General features: G+C 41.9%; 2 protein-coding genes across 5 annotated transcripts in view; both read left to right on the top strand.

The window, feature by feature from the left end:
* The window catches only part of galnt14 (UDP-N-acetyl-alpha-D-galactosamine:polypeptide N-acetylgalactosaminyltransferase 14 (GalNAc-T14)), a 118,523-nt gene extending 101,873 nt beyond the window's left edge, over nucleotides 1-16,650 (top strand). For both annotated transcript variants that reach the window (XM_014144515.3, XM_014144514.3), the window contains 2 exons: nucleotides 12,267-12,386; nucleotides 15,281-16,650. In XM_014144515.3, the coding sequence (XP_013999990.2) occupies nucleotides 12,267-12,386; nucleotides 15,281-15,383 (223 nt within the window). In that variant the 3' untranslated portion in view covers nucleotides 15,384-16,650. The remainder of the gene's footprint in view (nucleotides 1-12,266; nucleotides 12,387-15,280) is intronic.
* A 201-nt stretch (nucleotides 16,651-16,851) lies between these two features.
* On the top strand, nucleotides 16,852-23,445 carry angel2 (angel homolog 2 (Drosophila)). 3 transcript variants are annotated; one of them, XM_014144513.3, is made up of 9 exons: nucleotides 16,852-17,076; nucleotides 17,884-18,377; nucleotides 18,535-18,764; nucleotides 19,020-19,089; nucleotides 19,486-19,907; nucleotides 20,238-20,346; nucleotides 20,463-20,532; nucleotides 21,109-21,266; nucleotides 21,418-21,717. In XM_014144513.3, exons 2-9 carry the CDS (start codon nucleotides 17,891-17,893, stop codon nucleotides 21,579-21,581), a joined length of 1,710 nt encoding a protein of 569 aa, XP_013999988.3. In that variant the 5' UTR covers nucleotides 16,852-17,076; nucleotides 17,884-17,890; the 3' UTR covers nucleotides 21,582-21,717. The 3 variants fall into 3 exon arrangements, with proteins under 3 accessions (XP_013999988.3, XP_013999987.3, XP_013999986.3); XM_014144512.3 differs by lacking the exons at nucleotides 16,852-17,076; nucleotides 21,418-21,717 and adding exons at nucleotides 17,460-17,641; nucleotides 21,731-23,445; XM_014144511.3 differs by lacking the exon at nucleotides 16,852-17,076 and adding an exon at nucleotides 17,460-17,641.
* Nucleotides 23,446-24,981: the final 1,536 nt, after the last annotated feature.

Raw genomic sequence — 24,981 nt, 5'->3', positions numbered from 1 at the left:
GCAGAGGGAGGTGTTTAGTCCCAGGATCCTTAGCTTAGTGATGAGCTTTGAGGGTACTATGGTGTTGAACGCTGAGCTGTAGTCATTGAATATCATTCTCACATATGTGTTTCTTTTGTCCAGGTGTGAAAGGGCAGTGTGGAGTGCAATAGAGATTGCATCATCTGTGTATCTGTTAGGGCGGTATGCAAATTTCAGACTCGGACAGGGAGAGGTTGAAAATATCAGTGAAGACACTTGCCAGTTGGTCAGCGCATGCTCGCAGTACACGTCCTGGTAATCCGTCTGGCCCTGCGGCCTTGTGAATGTTGACTCGTTTAAAGATCTTACTCACATCGGCTGCGGAGAGCGTGATCACACAGTCTTCAGGGACAGCTGGTGCTCTCATGCATGTTTCAGTGTTATTTGCCTCGAAGCGAGCATAGAAGTAGTTTAGCTCGTCTGGTAGGCTCATGTCACTGGGCAGCTCTCGGCTGTGCTTCCATTTGTAGTCTGTAATGGTTTGCAAGCCCTGCCACATCCGACGAGAGTCAGAGCCGGTGTAGTACGATTCGATCTTAGTCCTGTATTGATGCTTTGCCTGTTTGATGGTTCATCGGTGGGCATAGCGGGATTTCTTATAAGCTTCTGGGTTAGAATCCCACTCCTTGAAAGCGGCAGCTCTAGCCTTTAGCTCAGTGCAGATGTTGCCTGTAATCCATGGCTTCTGATTGGGGTATGCATGTACGGTCACTGTGGGGACGACATCATCGATGCACTTATTGATGAGGCCAATGACTGATGTGGTCTACTCTTCAATGTCATCGAAGGAATCCCTGAACATATTCCAGTCTGTGCTAGCAAAACAGTCCTGTAGCTTAGCATCTGCTTCATCTGACCACTTTTTATTGATCTAGTCACTGGTGCTTCCTGCTTTTGCCAAATGGAGGGCGAGGGAGAGCTTTGTATGTGTCTCTGTGTGTGGAGTAAAGGTGGTCTAGAGTTTTTGTCCCTCTGGTTGCACATTTAACATGCTGGTAGAAATTAGGTAAAATGGATACCTCTGGATGAGCATTTTCCTGTTTGCTTATGGTCGTATACAGCTCATTGAGTGCGGTCTTCGTGCCAGCATCGGTTTGTGGTGGTAAATAGACAGCTACAAAGAATATAGATGAAAACTCTCTTGGTAAATAGAGTGGTCTACAGCTTATCATGAGATACTCTACCTCAGGCGAGCAAAACCTTGAGACTTCCTTAGATATCGTGCACCAGCTGTTATTTACAAGAATACATAGTCCGCCGCCCCTTGTCTTACCAGACGCCGCTGTTCTATCCTGCCGATACAGCGTTTAACCAGCCAGCTGTATGTTGATAATGTCGTCGTTCAGCCACGACTCCGTGAAGCATAAAATATTACAGTTTTGAATGTCCCGTTGGTAGTTTAATCTTCCGTAGGTCATCAATTTTATTTTCCAAAGATTGCACGTTTGCTAGCAGAATGAAAGGAAAGTGGGGGTTTATTCAATCACCTACAAATTCTCAGAAGGCAGCCCGCCCTCTGGCCCCTTTTTCTCTGCCTTCTCTTCACGCAAATGACGGGGATCTGGGCCTGTTCCCGGGAAAGCAGTTTATCATTCATGTCAGGCTCGTTGGACTCGTTAAAGGAAAAAAAGATTCTGCCAGTCCGTGGTGAGTAATCGCAGTTCTGATGTCCAGAAACTATTTTCGGTCGTAAGAGACGGTAGCAGCAACATGATGTACAAAATAAGTTACAAATAACGCAAAGAAACAAACAAAAAAACACAATTAATTAGGAATACGTCAAACATCAGCCTTGTTCTCTGGCGCCATCTTGAGATACTCACACAGTGGTTTTAACATCGTGTTTTCAACTTACATATTTGACACACTTTGACATACTGTACATGATTACATTGTGCATGTTAATTTATGCATCCATTATTATTCAACATGTCCTTACCTGGGATTTGAACTCACAACCTCTTGGTTCATGGCATTCAGATCTTCCTGCTACGTCACCATGTCTGTTTCAGTTATCAGTTAAATTGACTGTTCTTTCACCATTGATTTGATTTACGTATTTAAACAATATAAGGGTTTTCTGTATAGCTGGTGATGGTGGGGCATATTAACCTGTTAATTGTACTCCTGAATCACTATGATCAATAGAAGTTTTTCTTGAGTGTACTTTTAACAGAGCTGAGATTAACTTCAAAGTGAATTCACCCAATTGCTTTCACCTATCAATTTGTTTCAGATCTACACAAGTGCCTAGGGAGGAGGGGTTAATAAGCACAACACCCTATTCACTGTCCCAATAATGGATATCCGTAGGGACAGTATAGTTAGGCCCTGTCTAGAAGAAACCCTAACCCCTTCTCAATAGGCCTTTGAGTAGAGCTGAAACAACTTGATAGGTGTAAGTAATAGGATGAATGCATTTTGATGTAAATGTGCTAAAAGTACACTCAAAATGTTTTATTGATCATAGTGATTCAGGATTATAAGGTAAAACAGGTTAATATGCCCCACAATTAGACGAATAAACAGAAAGCCCTTAAAACTGGACACATGAATGTTCTTGCAACGTCCCATAAAACGCGTCTAGAACTTCAGTGTTGTATATTCTGAGAACATTGTAAATAAGAACGTTGTAAATAAGTTCTGTTTGACATTATGGGTTCTCCTAACTTTAACACAAAAACATGCTTTAAAAGGTTCTCAGAAGGTTTTTGCTAAAATAGATAGAATGTTCCACTAAATAACAGAAAAGTGGACACTCAAACATTAGGTGAACATTATGGGTAACATTACAAAAACATTTATTTCCCTAGAATTGATAGCTAGGCTTCACTCAAAGTACATTTAGTATGGCCACAGCTGTTCCTTATGATCCAGACTGGTGGTTCTCAGGTGTTCTGATTAAAACAGGGAAGTGGAAGGAGATTCAGACAAAAACACAGCTGCCAATATGAAGGACTAGAATGATGTTTTCACTCAGCCTTTATCCAACCAGTCTGTCTGTGCTCTAGTATAAAGCTTCTAAAAGCAACTGTGTGTCTGTCTCCAGAAGTAGCACACAGCTTCTTCCCCTAGACTTCGAGCCATGCTAGATTAATATTAAATGAACATTGGCGTGCCACAACGGACATCGTAAAAAGCTGTGCCATTACCGCAGGGTAATTAGATTTAATACAGAGCACATTTACACAGTGCAGTTTATCCTATTAAGCAGTGATATGTGCATACCCTCTGCCGTCTGACCTGTTCATCTGCTAGCAGGCCTCATCTCCACCCACCTGCCGTTTAACACACACACCCCAGCTGGACCTTGTTATTACAGACCTCCACTCTGTTCTGCCAAGAGACAGACCTACTGTACTGGGCTGTACTGGCCTACTGGTGTCACGTCCACAGCGAAACACAGTACCCCCACACAGGCCTTTGGCGAGGCTGCTGTTACTGATAGACATAGGCACGAGCTCGCAAACACACTTGTGTGCACATTGCCACAAATAATGTATGTGCACAAACTCGCACGCTAGGCCCTATCCTCTGTGATGTGTTTCCAGGTGATGTGATTCTTATTGGAGCAGTGCTGTAATCTAATGATGTGACTGCTGCAGGGAAAGATAATGACTGATGATCCATGTGGACCAGCTCTTATGATAAACATGTCATAAACAATATGGGCTGTATTCTCAGGGTAGAACAGTGTATTTCATAAGAAATGGAGTGTAAAATAGCATATCAACATTTCATGCTGATGTAGACCTATGTACAAAAAAGAGCCTTAAAAATCATGAAATGCTAGCTGTGATATTGTACACTTGTCAGTGTAGGCTATTGCAGAGCTTGGTAGCCCTTTACACTTGTACCTGTATACAAGCTGAAAATGGCAGACTTGGGCTCTAACAAGCGCCTAAATTGGAACATAGTGGCTGTACAGTAACATGCTATGAATGACGTCAGAGTTCTGGGTCTCCGCTTCACAGTGCTGTATGGGTTTTGACTGACAGCCATTCTGAACTTGAGCACCACGTGCGACAAGAAGTTGCCCCCATCCCTCCCACTAATTGGGCAACTTTTGCAAATGTTTTATTGTCTGAGTGAGAGAAATGCTGAAAATTGATGATGACTGGATGTATTTTGAAAGATGAGATGTTCAGGACAATAATAAATACAATCAAATGTGCACTTCTCCAAATCTCACACATCTCCAAATCATAAAATTCATGTCATATACTGTGTCAACGTTTATGATCACTATGTTTGATGTACAGTTACAAGATGACATGTCGTCATGGGTTGTTCTGAACAGAATGAGCGTATCTTTGTTTATTGTGAAGAAAAGCAGCACACATGCCTGAATCCACTCATAACTCCTTTCTATGCACACCAACATATTCATGTTTTCTGAATTGCCTTGTGAAAGCTTAACACTGTAAGATCGTATTTTACAACTTAGCTAGTCATCTTGGCAATATAACAAGCCTTCAAATCATGCCCACCTGACCCAGATTACGAGTTATAATGGCCCATTTTTGGATTCCGAAAACAACAGTAATTGTGTGATGGCGGGGATACAGGGTTGTGTTCCAAACGAAACAGCTACAAGTGTGCTTGCTCTAGTTCCTCAACGGCACAGATAGGAGAGCTGAAAAAAGTACCTTGTAGTTGATGTTTCGGAGTCATAAAAGTGCATTGAAATTGCTTAGGAACTGTGCACACTTTGGAGAGGTGTGGACACCAATTAGTCCTCTTACTCAAACCATTGTAATTTCTTTGTCTTATGTTGCACCTACCCCACATTTTCCATGAATAGTCTAATCACGTTACAGAATTTATCCAGAATAGTTTCTGATTTTGTTATCAACAAATGCGGCGAAAAGTACAGTAAATGTAAAATGCAAATAAAATCAACAGTGTAATGGTTTGGATTCAGTCTTGCGACAATCGAAGTGTGGTCTAATCATTTTCCCATTATCTCCAAACAGTTCCCTTTTAATTGCTTGCTACCATGGTTACCACATGCTTTTCATATACAGTACCTGTCAAAAGTTTGGACTCATTCCAGGGTTGTACTCATTTCAGGGTTGTTCTTTATTTTTACTATTTTCTACATTGTGGAATAGTAGTGAAGACATTAAAACTATGAAATAACACATATGGGATCATGTAGTAACCAAAAAAGTGTTAAACAAATCAAAATATTGTTTATATTTGAGATTCTTCAAAGTAACCACCCTTTGCCTTGATGACAGCCAGGTACACTCTTGGCTTTCTCTCAACCAGCTTCATGAGGTAGTCACCTGGAATGCATTTCAATTAACAGGTGTGCCTTGTTAAAAGTTCATTTATGGAATTTCTTTCCTTCTTAATACGTTTTAGCCGCTTCAGTTGTGTTGTGACAATGTAGGGGTGGTATACGGTAGATAGTATTTGGTAAAAGACCAGGTCCATATTATGGCAAGAACAGATCAAATAAGCAAAGAGAAACGACAGTCCATCATTACTTTAAGACATACGTTTTAGCCGCTTCAGTTGTGTTGTGACAATGTAGGGGTGGTATACGGTAGATAGTATTTGGTAAAAGACCAGGTCCATATTATGGCAAGAACAGATCAAATAAGCAAAGAGAAACGACAGTCCATCATTACTTTAAGACATGAAGGTCAGTCAATCCGGAAAATGTCCAGAACTTTGAAAGTTTCTTCAAGTGCAGTCACAAAAACCATCAAGCGCCATGTTGAAACTGGCTCTCATGAGGACCGCCACAAGAAAGGAAGACCCAGAGTTACCTCTGCAGCAGAGGATAAGTTCATTAGAGTTACCAGCCGCAGAAATTGCAGCCCAAATAAATTATTATTAAGTAACAGACACATCTCAGCATCAGCTGTTCAGAGAAGACTGTGTGAATCAGGCCTTCATGGTTGACTTGCAGCAAAGGAACCACTACTAAAGGACACCAATAATAAGAAGAGACTTGCTTGGGCCAAGAAACATGAGCAATGGACATTAGACTGGTGAAAAACTGTCCTTTGGTCTGATGAGACCAAATTTGAGATTTTTGGTTCCAATCACCGTGTCTTTGTGAGACGCAGAGTAGGTGAACAGATGATCTCCTCATTTATGGTTCCGGAGGTGTGATGGTGTGGGGGTGCTTTGCTGGTGACACTGTGATTTATTTAGAATTCAAGGCACACTTAACCAGCATGGATACCACAGCATTCTGCAGTGATACTCCATCCCATCTGGTTTGCGCTTAGTGGGACTATAATTAGTTTTTTAACAGGACAATGACCCAACACACCTCCAGGCTGTGTAAGGGCTATTTGACCAAGATGGAGAGTGATGGAGTGCTGCATCAGATGACCTGGCCTCCACAATCACCCGACCTCTACCCAAATGAGATGGTTTGGGATGAGTTCGACAGCAGCAGAGTGAAGGAAAAGCAGCCAACAAGTGCTCAGCGTATGTTGGAACTCCTTCAAGACTGTTAGAAAAGCATTCCAGGTGAAGCTGGTTGAGAGAATGCCAAGAGTGTGCAAAGCTATCATCAAGGCAAAGGGTGGCTACTTTGAAGAATCTAAAATCTAAAATATATTTTTACTTGTTGAACTATTTTTTGGTTACTACATGATTCCATATGTGTTATTTCATAGTTTTGATGTCTTCACTATTATTCTACAATGTAGAAAATATTCAAAATAAAGGAAAACCCTTGAATGAGTAGGTGTGAACAAATGTGTGACTGGTACTGTATCTTCTGTAAGAAACATTTCAATTTGGCCCTATCCATATAGGCCAAGTGTTAAGGTTTGTGGCTGGGAGACTGGATGGGACTTTGTTTTTGTGTGACCTTTTTTATTTCTGCCTGCCCTTGGGGAATGAAAACCCTTGGAAACGTGGTCCACACATTTGACGGGCTGAACGTAGCACTAACTCCTTTGACCCACTTTCTAGGCCTACCTTGGCTGCTCCTCTCTCTTCAAGTCAGTGTTACAGCTTGATGTTTGCCTGGGATGTCCTCCGGTACATTTATAATTACCCGTAAAGAGAAAGAAACGGATGATAGAAAATTTCACTCTAAATGAATCATGTTTTTTGTGTATTAATGTTACCACTACAAAGAGCACATGTCTTGGTAGTAAGATTGCTATTTCTATATTAAGTAATGGTAAGAACTTACCTTTGATTCCTCGTTACTGATTAGGTGAAATGTTTGTTCCTTCAGCAGTGCTCCTTCTTCCTTCTGCGTTCGAGAGCACCAATTATCCTATGGTTTGGGTAAAGGCACCAGCATACTAGGTTCGGTTTGCTCCTAGCAGAACTCGGCTACGCGAAGTGAATGTCTGTGCCTTGCATACTACCTTAAAAGAAATTCACTTGAAAAACTAGAAAAAAAGCGGCAATATTACTGTTTGTCCCACTTGAGACCCTGTAGCAACAATATAGCCAGTACACGTCCTCAAAATAGTCTAAAGTAATCTAAGATAAATTAAGAAATCTGTCATTAATTTAGACATTTTTGTGAGGATGTCTTAGTCATGCAACTTTCCATCTAACTAAGATGTTTGGTACCGTATTTCTCAAATGAAAAAATGTGCATGAAAACTATTTGTCTCTCGTTGAATGACAAAAACACTTAATTGAAGAATCCCTCCATAGATCCCACTCTTACTAGGAGTAGTACTGTTGACCAATCACTGACAAAGTGGCCTAGACCAAAACGAACAAAAACGTCATCATTCAATATGAGCAAACTGTTTCATATAGGAAGCATGCGACAGGCTTAACGCATGCGCAATGGTTGCTAAATCCCAAATGGTAGAAAAATGTGTACCCTAGTTTATTTCTGCTTAATGCAGGATTCTTTAATAGTAATTGTAATGTGTATATATTTATGGTATTTGAGAATGTGTAACCTGAATATGTTTATTGAGGTTCATGTCTTTATTTCTTAGCATTCATTATGAACCCTCACTCTGGACCCACTCAATCCTCTGGGCTCCCTCATCTCTGACACCTCCACCACTAAGATCGCCACTTCAGAAAATGGCATTACTTTTCAAACACTCCATTGGTTAATATCTCTAGTGATCAGAGATTGGTACAATATCAATGGCACCTGGACAGCACTGTGGTCGAAAGCAAATAGGTCATGTTGCTCATCAATTATGACTATAGCCACTTTGTTCTTCATAGCATGCCCATGTAGCGATCACCATGGGACCGCTCTTGTGTTGTCATACACACCTACACTTCCTGCTGTGTGCCCTTGATAAACATCTAGTATAGGAATCACCAGTTGGGAAGGTTGTCATTACTGCTGCTGCTCAGTGGTCACTCACTACATGTCTTCCTAATTGACTCCAATTACAGTGCATTCGGAAAGCATTCAGACCCTTTGACTTTTTCCACATTTTGTTACAGCCTTATTCTAAAATGGATTCAATCTTATTTTTCCCCCTCATCAATCTACACGCAATACTCCATAAGGACAAAGCAAAAACAAGTTTTTCGCCATTTTTGAAAATGTATAAAAAATTCTAAAACTTAAATATCACATTTACATACCGTAAATTCCGGACTATAAGCTGCAACTTTTTTCTCACGCTTTGAACCTCGCGGCTTAAACAATGACGCGGCTAATATATGGATTTTTCCCGCTTTAAATATTTTTTTTTTTTTAAAAACACATTCTGTGACGTGCTCAGTTTTTTGGCGGCATGAAGCTTTCATTAGACCAATGAAATTGCCGAACGGGTTAAGGTCAAACAACTTTTTTGCTTACTGTTTAGATTAAATCGAGTGCTCTCAAACTTCCCATCATTCTGATTACAGTAGTCATTTTGTCACCCTCATCATGGCAAAGACACGGAGAAATGCATATGATACAGCTTTCAAGTTGAAGGCGATTGATCTGGCTGTTGGAAAAGGAAATAGAGCTGCTGCACGGGAGCTTGGTCTTAATGAGTCGATGATAAGACGTTGGAAACAGCAGCGTGAGGAATTGACTCAGTGCAAAAAGACAACTAAAGCTTACTGCTAATTTTAATTTTTTTGTTACAAGCCGTGTTTCGTTAAAGCCTATTTATTTTTGTTACAAGCCGTGTTTCGTTAAAGCCTATTTATTTTTTTTACAAGCCGTGTTTCTTTAAAGCCTGTGTAAATTTCATTTGTTTCAATGTACCGGTAGGCACCGGCGGCTTATAGACATGTGCGGCTTATTTATGTTCAAAATAATACTTTTTTTTTAATTCAGTGGGTGCGGCTTATATTCAGGTGCACTTAATAGTCCGGAAATTACGGTAAGTATTCAGACCCTTTACTCAGTACTTTGTTGAAGCACCTTTGGCAGCGATTTCAGCCTCGAGTCTTGGGTATGGCGCTACAAGCTTGGCACACCTGTTTTTGGGGAGTTTCTCCCATTCTTCTCTGCTGATCCTTTCAAGCTCTGTCAGGTTGGATGGGGAGTGTCAGTGCACAGCTAGTTTCAGGTTTCTCCAGAGATGTTCGATCGGGTTCATGTCCGGGCTTTCGCTGGGCCACTCAAGGACATTCAGAGATTTGTCCTGAAGCCACTCATGCTTTGTCTTGGCTGTGAGCTTAGGGTCGTTGTCCTGTTGGAAGGTGAACCTTCACTCCAGTCCTGAGCGCTCTGGAGCAGGTTTTCATCAAGGATCTCTCTGTACTTTGCTTCGTTCATCTTTCCCTCAATCCTGTCTAGTCTCCCAGTCCCTGCCGCTGAAAAACATCCCCACAGCATGATGCTGCCACCAATATGCTTCACCATAGGGATGGTGCCAGGTTTCCTGCAGATGTGACCCTTGGCATTCAGGCCAAAGAGTTCAATCTTGGTTTCATCAGACCAGAGAATCTTGTTTCTCATAGTAAAAATAAAGAAAAACCTTGGAATGAATAGATGTGTGCAAACTTTTGACTGGTACTGTAGACAGGTGTGTGCCTTTCCAAATCATGTCCAATCAACTAAATTTACCATTGGTGGACTCCAGTGAAAACAGGATGCATCTGACCTCAATTTTGAGTCTCATAGCAATTTTTTTTATTTCATCCATTTTAGAATAAGGCTGTAACGTAACAAAATCTTGAAAAAGTCAAGGGGTCTGAATACCTTACGAATGCACTGTCCATAGCCATCCTCTTCATGGCTTGGCGTTGGCCCTCAGATGTCGCTTGCTAACAACTCAAGTTTCTTTAATGCCAAACAAAACCGTTGACAGGATCTACCGTTTTGACATGTAATTCAATGTATATGAGTCCCTTGAGTGAAATCAGTAGCTCTCAATTTGCTCTTGCTGTTGGGAAATCAGTCAAAGCAAGCATACATAAGTGGTAAATGATATAGCTTGGCGAGGAACGGCCGTATTTAGACAACTTACACAGACTAACCATGTACAACATCTTTTCAAAACACATGGTTATATGTAATGGAACCAAGGAAGTGTACACAAGTTGAATCCAAGAACGTGACAACTGTTACAAGAATACAAGCTTTCCACCAGACAAGGACGCAGATGCTTTCTTTCTTTTTGGGCTCAGGGGAAGAAGACCTCTCTACAACTATAAAATCAAATGAAACTACAGTTTGTTGTGGACTGCATCTGGCCTGTATAGGACATATGGGTACAGAGATGTCACCTGGCAGCTGGTACCAGGGACATTAACAACTGCATTTAAAAATAGGCTTTCTGTCTGACATTCTACCATAAAACACTAGGATTCATGACTTAATATGTGTGAATAATTTGATCCTTGGATCAATATCAAATCCTCTGCAAGCTAGCTAGACCATGGAAAGTGGCTGGATGTGCATGCACCACCATACACAGACAGGCTTAGCAGCATTGCTTCTACATCGTTTACGAGTTTAAGTGGTCAATGAAATTAGAATGTCTCGGTCTGGGACATGGGACATAAAGTATTTATTGTTTTTCATTTGGGTTTTGGCCATTGTTAAGACTTGACTGTGTGTGAACTGTTGGCGCGCACATGTGTGTGTGTGTGTGTGCGCGTGCATGTGTGTGTCAATTTCCAGCATGCCATTTCAGTAACATTTCCCCGGGCTGGACCTACAGAGACAGACTCTTATTATTTCATGATGTATGGAATGTTCCTGTACAGTGAACCCACTCCCAGAGACAGATGGACTGGAGGCGTGGGTAGTGGTGTGTGCTGGACTGGGTAGAGGGATTGGGTTGCCTCATGATTGGATGTAGCCTACACACATACATACCCAGTCTGTCATCTGTGGGTGTTTTCATAGTGAAAACAATATGTCATTTTGTATTATCAGTATCTCATGATTGTGTGTAAATGTGTCTACATGCATATGTGTGTAGTGTACAAAACATTAGGAACACCTTCCTAATATTGATTTGCGTACCCTTTTCCCCTCAGAATAGCCTCAATTCGTCGGGGGATGAACTCTACAAGGTGCCGAAAGCATTCCACAGGATGCTGGCCCATGTTGACTCCAATGCTTCCCACAGTTGTGTCAAGTTGGCTGGATGTCCATTGGGTGGTGGACCATTCTTGATGCACACGGGAAACTGTTGAACGTGAAAAACCCAGAAGCGTTGCAGTTGTTGACACAAACCGGTGCACCTGGCACCTACTACCATACCCTGTTCAAAGGCACTTCAATCTTTTGTCTTGCCCATTCACCCTCTGAATGGCACACATACACAATCCATGTCTCAATTGTCTCAAGGCTTAAAAATCCTTCTTTAATCTGTCTCCTCACCTTCATCTACTCCAAGGATGGGCAACTTTGAAGGGGGTAGGGCCCACAAAAAAACAGAAGTCATCATGAGGGGCCGCAGTGGCCCAGGGCCACTAGACTATTTACCAATGTAGTAACTTAGCCGCTAGACTAATTTACCAATCTAAATAAAAATAAGCTGACATGGGTTAATTGAGTGATTGCTGATGCACGACCAAATTTCAAAATTGCACCTTGTGTATTCTATTATTCTAACTCTCAACTGTAAGTTGAGACCAAAACTTTTTTTATTGGGGCCAAGGGCCGCATGCTAGCTGCCCATTCCTGATTTACACTGATTGAAGTGAATTTAACAAGTGACATCAATAAGGGATCATAGCCTTAACCTGAATTCTGTTTTGTACACTCAGTGTACAGTACATTGTGCTTTTTGTGTAGTGAGAGTGTATTAGACTGAATTAATAGTGTGTTGTTGTTGTGGTATTTGTTTGTAATAACAGTGTATCTCTCTCCTCAGGAGTGGATTTACACCCACGGGCAGCAGATCCGCCAGCAGCAGCACTGCCTCTCTCTCTCCACCACCTTCCCTGCCTCCCAGGTCCTGCTCATGCCCTGCAACATCAGCGACGGGAAACAAGTAAGAGCCCAGAGGGCGCTGTTCTCTCCTGAACACCCAGTATCCCACACCATGCTGGCCCGCCACTGCCACCGCAGCCCCCTGCCGTAAACGAGCAAATGTTACGCCCCTGAAAAAGGGGAGAAAGAATCACGAGAGTGATACGGTATTATTTCCTCAGTGAGAACTTTTACTGTAATGAGGAAAAGACCGCGATTTCCCCCCGAACTTGGGTGGAGACCAGAGCAATCGATCTCAGGCTCATAGATTAAAGAGCATTTAGTAGATCACAGATTAACACTTTTCCCCTTCAGTTAGGCACCACAAAATAAAGTAATCAATATAACGTTTACACATTCCTTTTACAATTCTTACCTTTTGTACGCTTGATGGATTTTAACTTTAACACAATTATGAATGTTATCAATCTCTATCAACTAATACAGAATGCATGATCTTTTTAACCTTAGATGTTTTAAGATCCTCACATACTATGAACTTACTAATACTTTTTAATGTATAACAGGCTATGAGTATTTCCTTTAACCTGTCACACAAAGACACTTCTGAAAGCCATAAATCAACTTTCACTTAGGCTTTCACACAGTGTAGAGGCCCCAGCAGAGTGTACCTTAGAGCTCTGAGTTCTGGCTGTATCACCAGCCTGCTGCTGCACCCTAAGACAGAGGCAAGGTCCTCAGTCTATTTCGGCTTATCTAACAGTATGCTAGCGATGCTGTTTACATGGTTTGAGGCTGTCTGAAAGGTCATACATGCTTTATGACATTCATGGTAAACAATAAGGAAAACAAAACAAGAAACAGAGGAGTTGGTTTGTGTAGAATGTCTGCAGATACTGCTTATGAGTTGGAGGGTGTTTTGAGCAGCATGCATGACTGTAAAGTGTGTTAACATTGTTGTTTGGGTCGAGACTGCAGGGACAGATGAATCATGAATATGTGGCGATAATGATTAGTGTCTGGGATCGTGAGAGGGAATTAGATGATACATAGAATGCTTAAAACATTATACACAGCTCCGTCAGAGTCAAGTGAGTGTTGCATAGATAGATAAGGCAGTGCTACATTCTAGAGCTTTATATCTGCAGGTAGATTTTATACTGAACAAAAATATACACGTATCATGCAACAATTTCAGTTCATATAAGGAAATCAGTCAATTGAAATAAATTCATTAGGCCCTAATCTATGGATTTCACATGACTGGGCAGGGGTGCAGACATGGGTGGGCCTGGGAGAACACAGACCCACACACTTGGGAGCTAGGCTTACTGACTGGGAAGCCAGGCCCAGCCAATTAGAATGAGTTTTTCTCCACAAATGGGCTTTATTACAGACAGAAATACTCCTCAGACCTTTGATCCTGCAGGTGAATAAGCCGGATGTGGAGGTCCTGGGATGGCGTGGTTACACATGGTCTGCAGTTGTGAGGCCGGTAGGACGTACTGCCAAATTCTCTAAAACGACGTTGGAGGTGGCTTATGGGAGAGAAATTAACATTCAGTTGGACATTCCTGCAGTCAGTATGCCAATTCCCACAAAACTTGAGACATCTGTTGCATTGTGTTGTGTGACAAAACCGCAAATGTTACAGTGTACTTTTGTTGTCCCCAGCATAAAGTGAACCTGTGTAATGGTCATGCTGTTTAATCAGCTTCTTGATATTCCACACCTTTCAGGTGGACGGATAATCTTGGCAAAGGAGAAATGCTCACTAACAGGGATATAAACAAATTTGTGCACAAAATTGGACAGAAATAAGCTTTTTGTGCATATGGAAAATTTCTGGGATCTTTTATTTCAGCTCATGAAACATGGGACCAACACTTTACATGTTGTTTCTATTTTTGTTCAGTATATTAACAGTACTCTGTTAACAGTAGCCCCAGCCGCTATCAGAAGTTGCTCAGGTATAAACTACTTCCTCCTGCTAAGAAGGCTCCCAGAGCAGCATGTTCCACCCCTGGCACACAAGACGGAAACTGTGCAATGAAGATAGATAATTACAACCGTGCTCATGTGTTCCCTCAGGCCACTGCAGGCTACAGCAGAGAGGCTCTCAGCATCCCACGAATGTGCTTTACTATCAATTGTGCTTCAACAGCCAGTAACAAGAACAATGACTTCAAGGCACCACAGGCACTGAATACTAATTGATTTAGTTTGAATTATTTTCTTTTTTAATTAAAAAGTGTAGTCTCCCTTTGCTTCATAAAAAAAGGAAAAAATGTGTCATGGCAATTTGAGTCTTTGCTGCTTTGATCAGGGGTACAATGGAACAGCGCTTGTTTCTGTTCACTGAGTCTAAATACAGTGGAACAAAGACAGCTGTATCTCTGTGTCACATATTCAATGTATTGTTTTCTACCACTGAGGAGGGATACATGATCCTGATATGCCCCACTAGTCTTGGCAACAGACTTTGCCTGTCAGCTATCTAACCAGTGATGGATGCGTGAGACAATGACAAATTCCTTGCATGTTTGTTAATATCCTGTAGTTTTGTTTATATGCTAATTAGTTCAACGGTATCAGCAATTCTGAGCAAAGAGTAGCCTAATTCCCTGCTCTGAACGATTATTGTGACGGCAGAAATTAAGTAAAGAGGGACATCTAGTGGTGAATAGTGGGAAGTAGCAACGATAGATAATGGCATCCCATACTGTAACAGTGCCCTGCACATGACATGCAATAAAGATCATTAGCTAAATAAGAAGTCGAAATTACAGGGTCAATATTGGACAATAGTTGCCCAAACTCCTTTTCTTTACAGTATTTATTTGAACCGATGGAGTTCAGAAACAATTAATGGACAATAACAGTTTCATTACATTAGAATGCCTGTCTCTGTGTACAGTGTAGTTATTGATCTTTGTATGACCTGTTGTGTTCCAGCGATGGCAGAAGTCAGGCACCCACCTGGAGCACCTGGTCTCCCACTTCTGCCTGGACAGTGAAATGGCCCTGGAAGGCATCGAGAGCAGCAAGATGCTGGTGATCAGCCCCTGTGAACTGACAGCCTACACCCAGAGATGGGAGATGCCCTTCTCATGATCCACCCACAACACAAGCCTTCCTGTAGAGGAGGACTGCCCTACGGGCACTCACGACCTACTGCAGTGCTTACTATAGCCAAGAGCTTTTAGAAAGAGATAGAGATGGACACCAGCGTGAAGGGTATTTTCGGTCATTGAGATTAGTCTTTATAAGATGGCATGGACTTGGACTGACATCAGCACATTCAATTGTTCAACACGACACTCAGCAGCAGTGGTGGAAAAAGTACTCAATTGTCATACTTGAGTAAAAGTAAAGATACATTAATAGAAAATGACTCAAATAAAAGTAAAAGTCACCCAGTAAAATACTACTTGAGTAAAAGTCTAAAAGTATTAGGTTTTAAATGTGCGTAAGTATCAAAAGTAAATGTAATTGCTAAAATATGCTTAAGTATCAAAAGTAAAAGTATAAATCATTGCACATTCCTTATATTAAGCAAACCAGATGGCACTGTTTAAAATATATATATATTTAAGGATAGCCAGGGTCACACTCGAACACTTAGACATCATTTACAAATGAAGCATTTGTGTTTAGTGAGTCCGTCAGATCAGAGGCAGGAGGGATGTTCTCTTGACAATTTTCCTGTCCTGCTAAGCATTCGAAATGTAACAAGTACTTTTGGCTGTGAGGGAAATAAAAGGACATTATTTTCTTTAGGAATGTAGTGAAGTCAAAGTAAAAGTTGTCAAAAATATAAATAATAAAATAAAGTACAGATACCCCAAAAAGTAGTACTTTAAAGTATTTTTACTTAAGTACTTTACACCACTGCTCAGCAGGGCTGAAGTCATGTATTCTGGGCTAATATACTGTAGATGGAAATACAGGGGACACACTTTTTCATTGCTGTTGTCATTGAAACACATGTGGTCTGTCACTCACAACTATTTTTCTAACTTCTGCTTCAAATGTAGAAATCCTGTCTTCGTAATGGCATTTCAATGGTGATCTAATATGGGATGGTTTGCCGTTATAGTGGAATTTGTGACAGCAAATTGAATGCACATGTCAAATGACAATATTTTTATATCCTAATTTAGGATTTGTGAAAAACATTTAATGATTTGCATTTCTTTTTCATTGAAATGGAGATGATCTTTACACAAAATGTCTATGATCCTGAAAACACACACACACAGACACACATACTGTAATAGCCACTGTTGCGATGTCAAAACTGGAAATAAAAGAAATACAGAACACTTTTGTTATTATTTTTGTGTTCGTCAGTGATACATGTAAACTATGTAAGGTTATTGCTAACATTTTATAATGGAGAAGGTGGAATGGCCCCTTCCCTGATGAATTACAGTTTCAGTATAATTAGTATAAATGTTTTTCAATTATTCAACTACTTAAATATTTTATGATGCTACTGGTACCAGCACAGCACTGGCAGCTCGGTCGGCATTACCAGCATCTTCCAGTGCGGTGCAGCGACACATCAACCCATTGAGGAATAGACCACAATGTTCCGCATATCAATGGATTTACAAAGCCAGACGAACGTCAAGAGGTGTTGACCGCAACACGGCTTAAATTGAAGGATTTCAGAATAAATAGCCTAATAACCTCTCACTCAAAGGAAAATGCCTGGCTAACTTCTACGGGTAAACGATCATTCGCAGGTATGTTATGTCACGCTATCAGATATACCGGCCGGTGTAATGTTAGCAATAGCTAACTAGTGCCCTTGTTATTTGGTTAAGACATTTTCTAAATAAACTAGTCTTTGTCGAGCGCATTTTGCTAATCAATTACGATTATTTTCTCTGAAATCTGTCCAATAATACAATTGTATAGTCTACTGAATTCTTTACAATTTGAAAGTGACATTTGTAGAGTTTTCGATGTCCTCCGTTATGACATTTTTGTCTGCATCGTATTGGAACATAATGGTAGATGTAGTTTCTTCCGGTACATTTTATTACGTTGGATTGGAGATTCATGATGGAAAACACTACATATCCCATGACAATGAACGGAGCGCTTTGTTATTGCGTCATGTTTACATACGTCATAATTTGAGGACACGAAAATGGCCTACTGAAATTCGCTGAAGGACTAGATTCCGGTTTGTTTTTGGCAGAAACACTTGTTCGCTGTGTTGCAGAATACACTGTGATGTTTGCAGATATTATTCATGTCTCGACATCAAAACCTAAATCATGTCTATCCAAACGTTGACCGAAAGTAAGTTGTAACGCTCATTTCAGACAACTAAACAGCTAGCTATTGTGATTATGCTAACTAGCTACCTAGCTTAGCCAGCTAATATGGTTGGTGGTCATAATCACCAACACAGGTAGTTCGTTCGCCTATGCAAATCTTTGTGCTATTGAATGACAGGATTAGTTATTAAAAAGAAAACGCATCCCCCCCAGCTATGCGTTGCTGCTTGCTTGATCTGAGTGCATATAATTTCTCTCCCGCAGTCAACCCATGTTTTCTCGACACCTGACCGCGTTTGGCTCTCACTGGTTGCCCCCAACTCAGGCCCCATTGGGCGGCTGGAGGAACATACAATTCCCCAGTTATCCATGTCGGCCGGGTGTGCCCCCTTCACCTCAACTCTTCCACCCCACCAGGCACCTCTCAGGGGCCTTCCAACCTCAAGATACCCACAACACCAACTGGACAAGACAACAGTCCAAACAACACCTCCCACCAGGGTTCCCTTTTCACGGTTTTCCTCATCGACACTTCCACCTTGGACTGATGGAGTGCTCAGACAAGGAGCCTCCATACAAGCGGAGGAGGAGTTCAGAGGAGAGGGCTCCAGGGGATAGGTCCAAGGGCTCCCCCAAACGAGAGTACGCACCAAGACAGGCTCACAGTGCCACAACCAGCCCCAACTACTGGTTCAAAGACGGGAAACCACCACCACCACCACCACCTCCTGGGACAAGTCCACCAAGACAGGCATTGGGTAATACTTCGGTTTCAAAAACTGCCGCTTTTCTTGAAAACACCGTTATTCTTTGATCTGGAATGAACCTGAGGTGGATTAGGTTTAGTCCAATATGGGCCCTGTCAAGCAGTGTCAATAACTTTATAACCATATTGTTTTGTTTGTGCCTTTCCAGAGCTGAAGAGACAATGGGAGGACTTTTCACACTGCTATAAGTCCAGACCACAGTCTGGTGGTGGGAGGCAAGAACCACCCTTTGAGTTCTCTGTGATGTCGTATAACATCCTCTCCCAGGACCTACTACATGACAATAACTACCTGTACAAACACTGTAGCTCCTCCATCCTCAACTGGAATCACAGGCTCTCCAACATCCTGAAAGAGCTCAAAGAGCACAACGCAGATGTAAGTGAATGGCTTATGAATCATTACTGATGGTACAAGAAAGTATCTCCCACCATTTACATGATCTATTAGCTTGTGATCGATTCAGATTTACCAACATTGATTATCATCACAAGGAACAGAGAACACAACATAGTGGCCCTGTTTTGACTAGTTTAAGTCCCTATCCCTTAGAGCAAGTCAAAGTAGTGATGACACTGATTGTTTTAATGTTAGATGTGTACTGTGGAATGAAGTCAAACTTTGTCTCTATAGATAATGTGTCTGCAGGAGGTTCAAGAGGACCACTATGAAAAACAGATCAAACCCTCTCTAGAAGCATTAGGTAATGCCCCCTGTTAGTCCCTTGCTGTTTTGTGCTCGGTGTTGCCCTTATTGTTTTGTTTACTAAGCCTATTCTTTTGAGCTGTAGCTCTGCCTATTGAAATTGGAAAGCCTGTCAAAATAATACAAAGGAAACTGCAAGTGATATTGCCTTTGGAGGTTACATATAATATGACCACTAGAGGGAGCCACAGGCATAGATAATTCATATTTTCTCAAACCACTTGGTTTTCCTGAAGAAAATGAAGTAGCACGAGCGCTTCAGCTATTCCAAAACATATTTCCTCTTTCAATAATTAAAAAAACATAGAAAATGTAGAAGACTTCAATCACAGTTTATGAGTAATGTGTCCTATTTTCTTTGATGTAATGATTTATTTCCCATTTCTTTCCCCAGGTTACCAGTGTGAGTACAAGAGAAGGACAGGCAGGAAGCCTGACGGCTGTGCCGTGGTCTATAAGAAGGACCGCTTCTCCCTGCTGTCCAGTCACCCAGTGGAATACTTCCGCCGGGGCATCCCCCTGCTAGACCGGGATAACGTGGGCCTGGTGCTGTTACTGCGCCCCACGGGATCCTCCAGGCCGGAGGACTGCGTTTGTGTGGCCAATACACACCTCCTGTACAACCCCCGGCGCGGGGACATTAAGCTGGCCCAGTTGGCCATGCTGCTGGCAGAGATCAGTACAGTGTCCCGCCTCCCTGACGGCAGCTCCTGTCCCATCGTCCTCTGTGGGGACTTTAACTCTGTGCCCTGGTCTCCCCTGTACAGCTTTGTTAGGGAGAGCAGGCTGGAGTATGACGGTATTCCCATAGGCAAGGTGAGGGCCATCATCTACACACCCAGCCTCTTTCTGTCACTTTCTGCAGTGAGATAATAAGCTCTGTGGCTGAAACTGATTACTGCAGAGGGAACATAATGTTCAGAGAGAGCTGCTATGAAATGTGAGCTGCTATGAAATGTTCCTTGAGCTCTTCTCTGTAAGTCATCATGCTCTAGTATTTCTCATTCATTTTCAACCTGGGTTGAAAGCCCGTTCGGTGTGATTTTTATGCTTACCACCAAATAACCGCATTAGTGTACAGCAAGTTGATTTACTGCGCTAATCAAAACGGTGTGAACCTATCTTGAAACAACAGTGTGTGTGCAGGTGTCAGGGCAGGAGGAGAATCCCAGAGGCCAGCGGATCCTGACCGTGCCCATTTGGCCCCTTAGCCTGGGTGTCACCCAGCAGTGCCAGTATGCAACTGCCCCTACAGGTGACCTATCACAGTCCATCCACCACACTGGCTCAGTGAAGAGCCTCAACACTGAGGAAATGCACCTTTCTCTCTTCTGATCGGTATATGACGTTAATACTCTTCTTTCCTCCCAGATGTTGACAGGGGAATCACCAACCTGTCTGTGCAGGACTTTGCAGCACAGCCTATGGCAGCAATGAACAGGTCAGTTAGCTCCGGTTGGATTTCAGGGTTAAATAATCATTTAGTTGAGACAGTTTGATCTCTCCAGTCTGCTGTTTTATAGTCAGTTAGTTCTTCATTCTGTCACGTCACTGTAAGAGATCTGATCCTGTCAGAGGTGCTACACCAGGAGGAGTTCCTCTGACTAACAGCCTTCAATTTAAATGCTTTTCAAACAGTTGAGTCTCTGCTGCTCAACAGCACTGTTATCTGTTTTGACTGGCGTCTGCACATCTGACAGCCGAGGCTGATTTTTCCACCTCTGTCTCCCTGTCTCTCCCCTCTTCTCTCTCTCTCTCTCTCTCCCCCCATCTCTCGCTCTCTCGTTTGCATGCCTTGGAGAATGGAGGAGACAGCAGTTAGCTACATCATTCCCCTACAATGTTAATTTGAAGCAAGTGGAACTGCTCATAGGGAGAAGTGACAAGTCTATCTCTGGATGATTTGTTGTTTGTCCAGTGTAGTCCGAACTTCAAGCAGCAACTGTCTGTCTTAATTAGCAGTTGAAGTGAAGCCAGTGCCCTGTGTGACAGTGTCTCTCCCCCTCCCCATGTCCAGACCCAGTATAGAGCACGGTCTGAGGCTGACGTCAGCTTACTCCCACTACCTGACAGAGGACAGCAGGCCTGAGATCACCACCTGTCACTCCCGGACAGCCATCACTGTGGACTACATCTTCTACTCTGCAGGAACCGGGGACATTTCCACTCAGCCAGGTACACACACACAGTATACCACATGACATCACACACTATATACAACACATAGGATTTGTTGATTGATTGTTACACGGATCTTGGAGCAGGGTGGCATCTGATAATCAATATTGTTTATAATAAGATTGGTCCTGCAATGTGACTTCTGTAGATGCTGCAGTGCTGTGGAGTGAGACTTCCAGGCTGCGTTATGGAACTATGACTACATTTCCCCTGATCAAGATCGCATATGGAAAAACTCAGGGCCTTAAAGGGATACTTGGGGATTTTGGCAAAGAGGCCCTTTATCTACTTCCCCATAGTCAGATGAACTAGTGGATACCATTTTTATGTCTCCAGTATGAAGGAAGTTAGTAAGCATTAGCTTACAAAACTAACAAGTGTTAGCACAATGACTGGAAGTCTATGGGTATCTGCTATCATGCTAAGCATCCCTTTAGCTATGTCTGTTGTCTTCCTCCCAGAGGGTCCATTGCCAAGACAAGGGCTGCAGCTGCTGGCCAGACTGGCCCTGGTGGGACAGACAGACCTGGAGGCCGTCAACGGGCTGCCCAATGAGCACAACTCCTCCGACCACCTGCCCATACTGGCCTGCTTCCGCCTCTGCCCCTGAGACTGGATGTTAGGGTTCAGGGGTTAGCGCCTTGGACAGAACTGGGGTCAAAGACCTGGAGAGACCCATAAATCCATCCATACCGCTCACCAGCAGCCAAACACCAATTGTACACAAGCTCACTATGGCTTTTGTCTCTCATCTCTCATGATCTCATATCCCCAGGACATGTTGGAAAGGTACTGACCCTGGTAGATGTTGAACTTTCATTTCAAAGACATTATTGATGAATTTGGAGCTTTGCAGTGGCCTGAGTCTAGTGTGTAGATCTAAGCAACTGCATCAAGATGTTTACACATTTTAACTTTTTAGTGTTATTTTTACATTGGTTGAAGATATGAAAATAGACATTTTTAGATTTAAAGAATTTTTTATAAATGTTGATAAATTCATTTCAAACAGTGCTGCTGATTAGGAAAAATACTGAAATATAAAAAAAAGATATCTTAATTATGTCATACACATACAGTACTATTGGGTTTGATAATTAGCACCAATGAATGCAAAGTACTTACCAAGGAAGAATTAATATATACGAAGAGAAGGGAGAAACTACCCTCCTTGCAGTTGGCGGGACACCCATAGAAGAGGTTTTATAGACTAGGCTGTTAAGTGTACTGTTAGACAACAGTCTCTTTGTCATCACACATTTCACAGCTCTGCAACAAAATCATCGGCACCTCCTGTAATCTCAGAAGGATTGCAAAAAAAATGCCAGAGCAAATTCTCAAATAAATCTCACAAGCTATCATCGGGCTCCCGAGTGGAGCAGCGGTGCAAGGCACTGCATCTCAGTGCTAGAGGCGTCACTACAGACCCTGGTTCGATTCCTGTATCACAACTGGCCGTGATTGGGAGTACCATAGGGCGGCGCACAAATGGCCCAGTGTTGTTAGGGTTTGGCCCGGGGTAGGCCGTCATTGTAAATAAGAATTTGTTCTTAACTGACTTGCCTGGTTAAATAAAAAAAATCATCCATTGTCAAATTAACTACTGCTCTGAATGTCTGGAGTAATGTAAGAGCCTTTTTCATGAAATTCACCACTCTGGTAGACCAATCACTATATACATTAAAATGGATATGGTCAAAGACGTAAACACATGGAGCAGAACCAAGACCACCAAAAACCAAATTAGAGCAGGGCAAAATCGCTTTTAGTTTCAGAGCAGTGAAGTCCTGGAACTCTTTGGCAGAAAGTTAAAAAAAAAAACTTGCCAAATAGTTGTTTTAAGAGATTAATTCATAAAATATCTTGAACAACGAGTCGGTCTAAGGTTATTGTAATACTGTATGCTATGTTGTATTTCAATTCATATATGCACACGGGCTGGGGTGTAACTCGTAATAGGAATGTGGATCTTTGTGCTTTTACTTTGCTTTTGTTTTTCTAATTTCTGGATGTTTTTTACATTTCTTAAGGACTCTTGGAAGACTAGCCCTTGGGCTAAAGGAGATCCTAATCAAATAATGTTAATATTGAAAATTATGGCTATGTCCGTCACAGCTATTGTACCGCATGTAATGCAATAATAGACCTGCAATTAAAGACACACTGTACCTGTTCAGCTCTCTGTAATAATGTCACATTACATTGAATGACTTCCAGGGATTGTATGAACAGTACCTCTCAGAGATTAAGGCACACTGGTGGACAGAGAATCAATCAATCAAATGTATTTATGAAGCCCTTTTTACATCACCCGATGTCACAAAGTGCTGTACAGAAACCCAGCCTAAAACCCCAAACGGCAAGCGATGCAGGTGTAGAAGCACGGAGAGATGATCAGATTAAATATATCTTTCTCACTTGGGGCCTCATTTATCAACCGTGTGTCATCTAAGACCACGCTGCAGAATCTTCATGTCTGTTCCCAATATTGCACATCAATCTTTTTCTTTAGACCAAAACTAAGTCAGTTTAAGGACATTGAATTTGGAATTCCTTATAGGCATAGAAGCAGCTCTCTGATGTCTGTATTATTTTGGTTGCCTTATATAATGGCAACATTAGTGCTATAAACTGCCATTCTCAAGCACACAACCCCCTGCTGTGAAGACCATTGAATTAGATGTAGTGAATATCAAGTGGTTAGTCTTGTTTCACTAATTGGCCCTGCTTCTGTTTTGACATTGCTCACATTCTAGATAAAATATGATAGTCTGAAGCGAAATTGAATTAGCCTACGATGCCTTGCCAGTGACATGCCAATGGTTGTAAAAAAAGATGAGCCCCTTCATACACACGTCCCATTCAAATACATTCTCTGGACTTGATTTATTGCATCTTTGACTCATTTTAAATTTGAATCTCTAAAATGATGCTGTTCTTGACTTTTGTCTTTTTTTTGTGTGCCAAAAGACTTAATTTCATTTGGTTCCTCACCACCTACTCCTGGCTGACATGTCTGGCTGATGGTGTGAATGAAAGCCATTGGGACTCAAGTCTCTGGTCTAAGAGTTAAGTGATGTTCTGCTGACATCTGCAAAGTCTCTGCTGCTGCTGCTGCTTTGTGGGATTTCTGGGATGAGAGCGTTTATAGGCTTATCATTTGATGGTTGGTGAGATCCAGCCTCATTGGGTATGACTCTTCCTGCTTAGACATGGGATGAATCCCAATACTTTGAAGATGCTTCCTTTCCTTAGCTCTTGTCCTAATCCTAATTTCCTGTTAGTTATTGCCTATTGTGTAATTTAGAGGGATAGTAAACAAGGTGAGAACATATTGAAATCTACCACAGTTTATTTTCTGAGTTTAGAGGGAGGCATTCCCTGAGCTGCTTGAGAGATGAGAAATGAGGGGTTCATTTTATACACTGAACAAACATATAAACGCAACATGTAAAGTGTTGCTCCCATGTTTCATGAGCTGAAATAAAAGATCCCAGAAATGTTCCATTCGCACAAAAAGTTTACTTTGTGCACAAATTTGTTTACATCCCTGTTAGTGAGCATTTCTCCTTCGCCAACATAATCCATCCACCTGACAGGTGTGGCATATCAAGAAGCTTGATTAAACAGCATGATCATTACACAGGTGCACCTTGTGAAAAGGCCACTAAAAGTTTTGTCACACAACACAATGCCACAGATGTCTCAAGTT

The sequence above is a fragment of the Salmo salar genome, chromosome 15, assembly GCF_965601325.2.
Source record: "Salmo salar chromosome 15, fSalSal1, whole genome shotgun sequence".
Taxonomy (NCBI): domain Eukaryota; kingdom Metazoa; phylum Chordata; class Actinopteri; order Salmoniformes; family Salmonidae; genus Salmo; species Salmo salar.
This window is presented reverse-complemented; position numbering and strand designations above follow the sequence as displayed.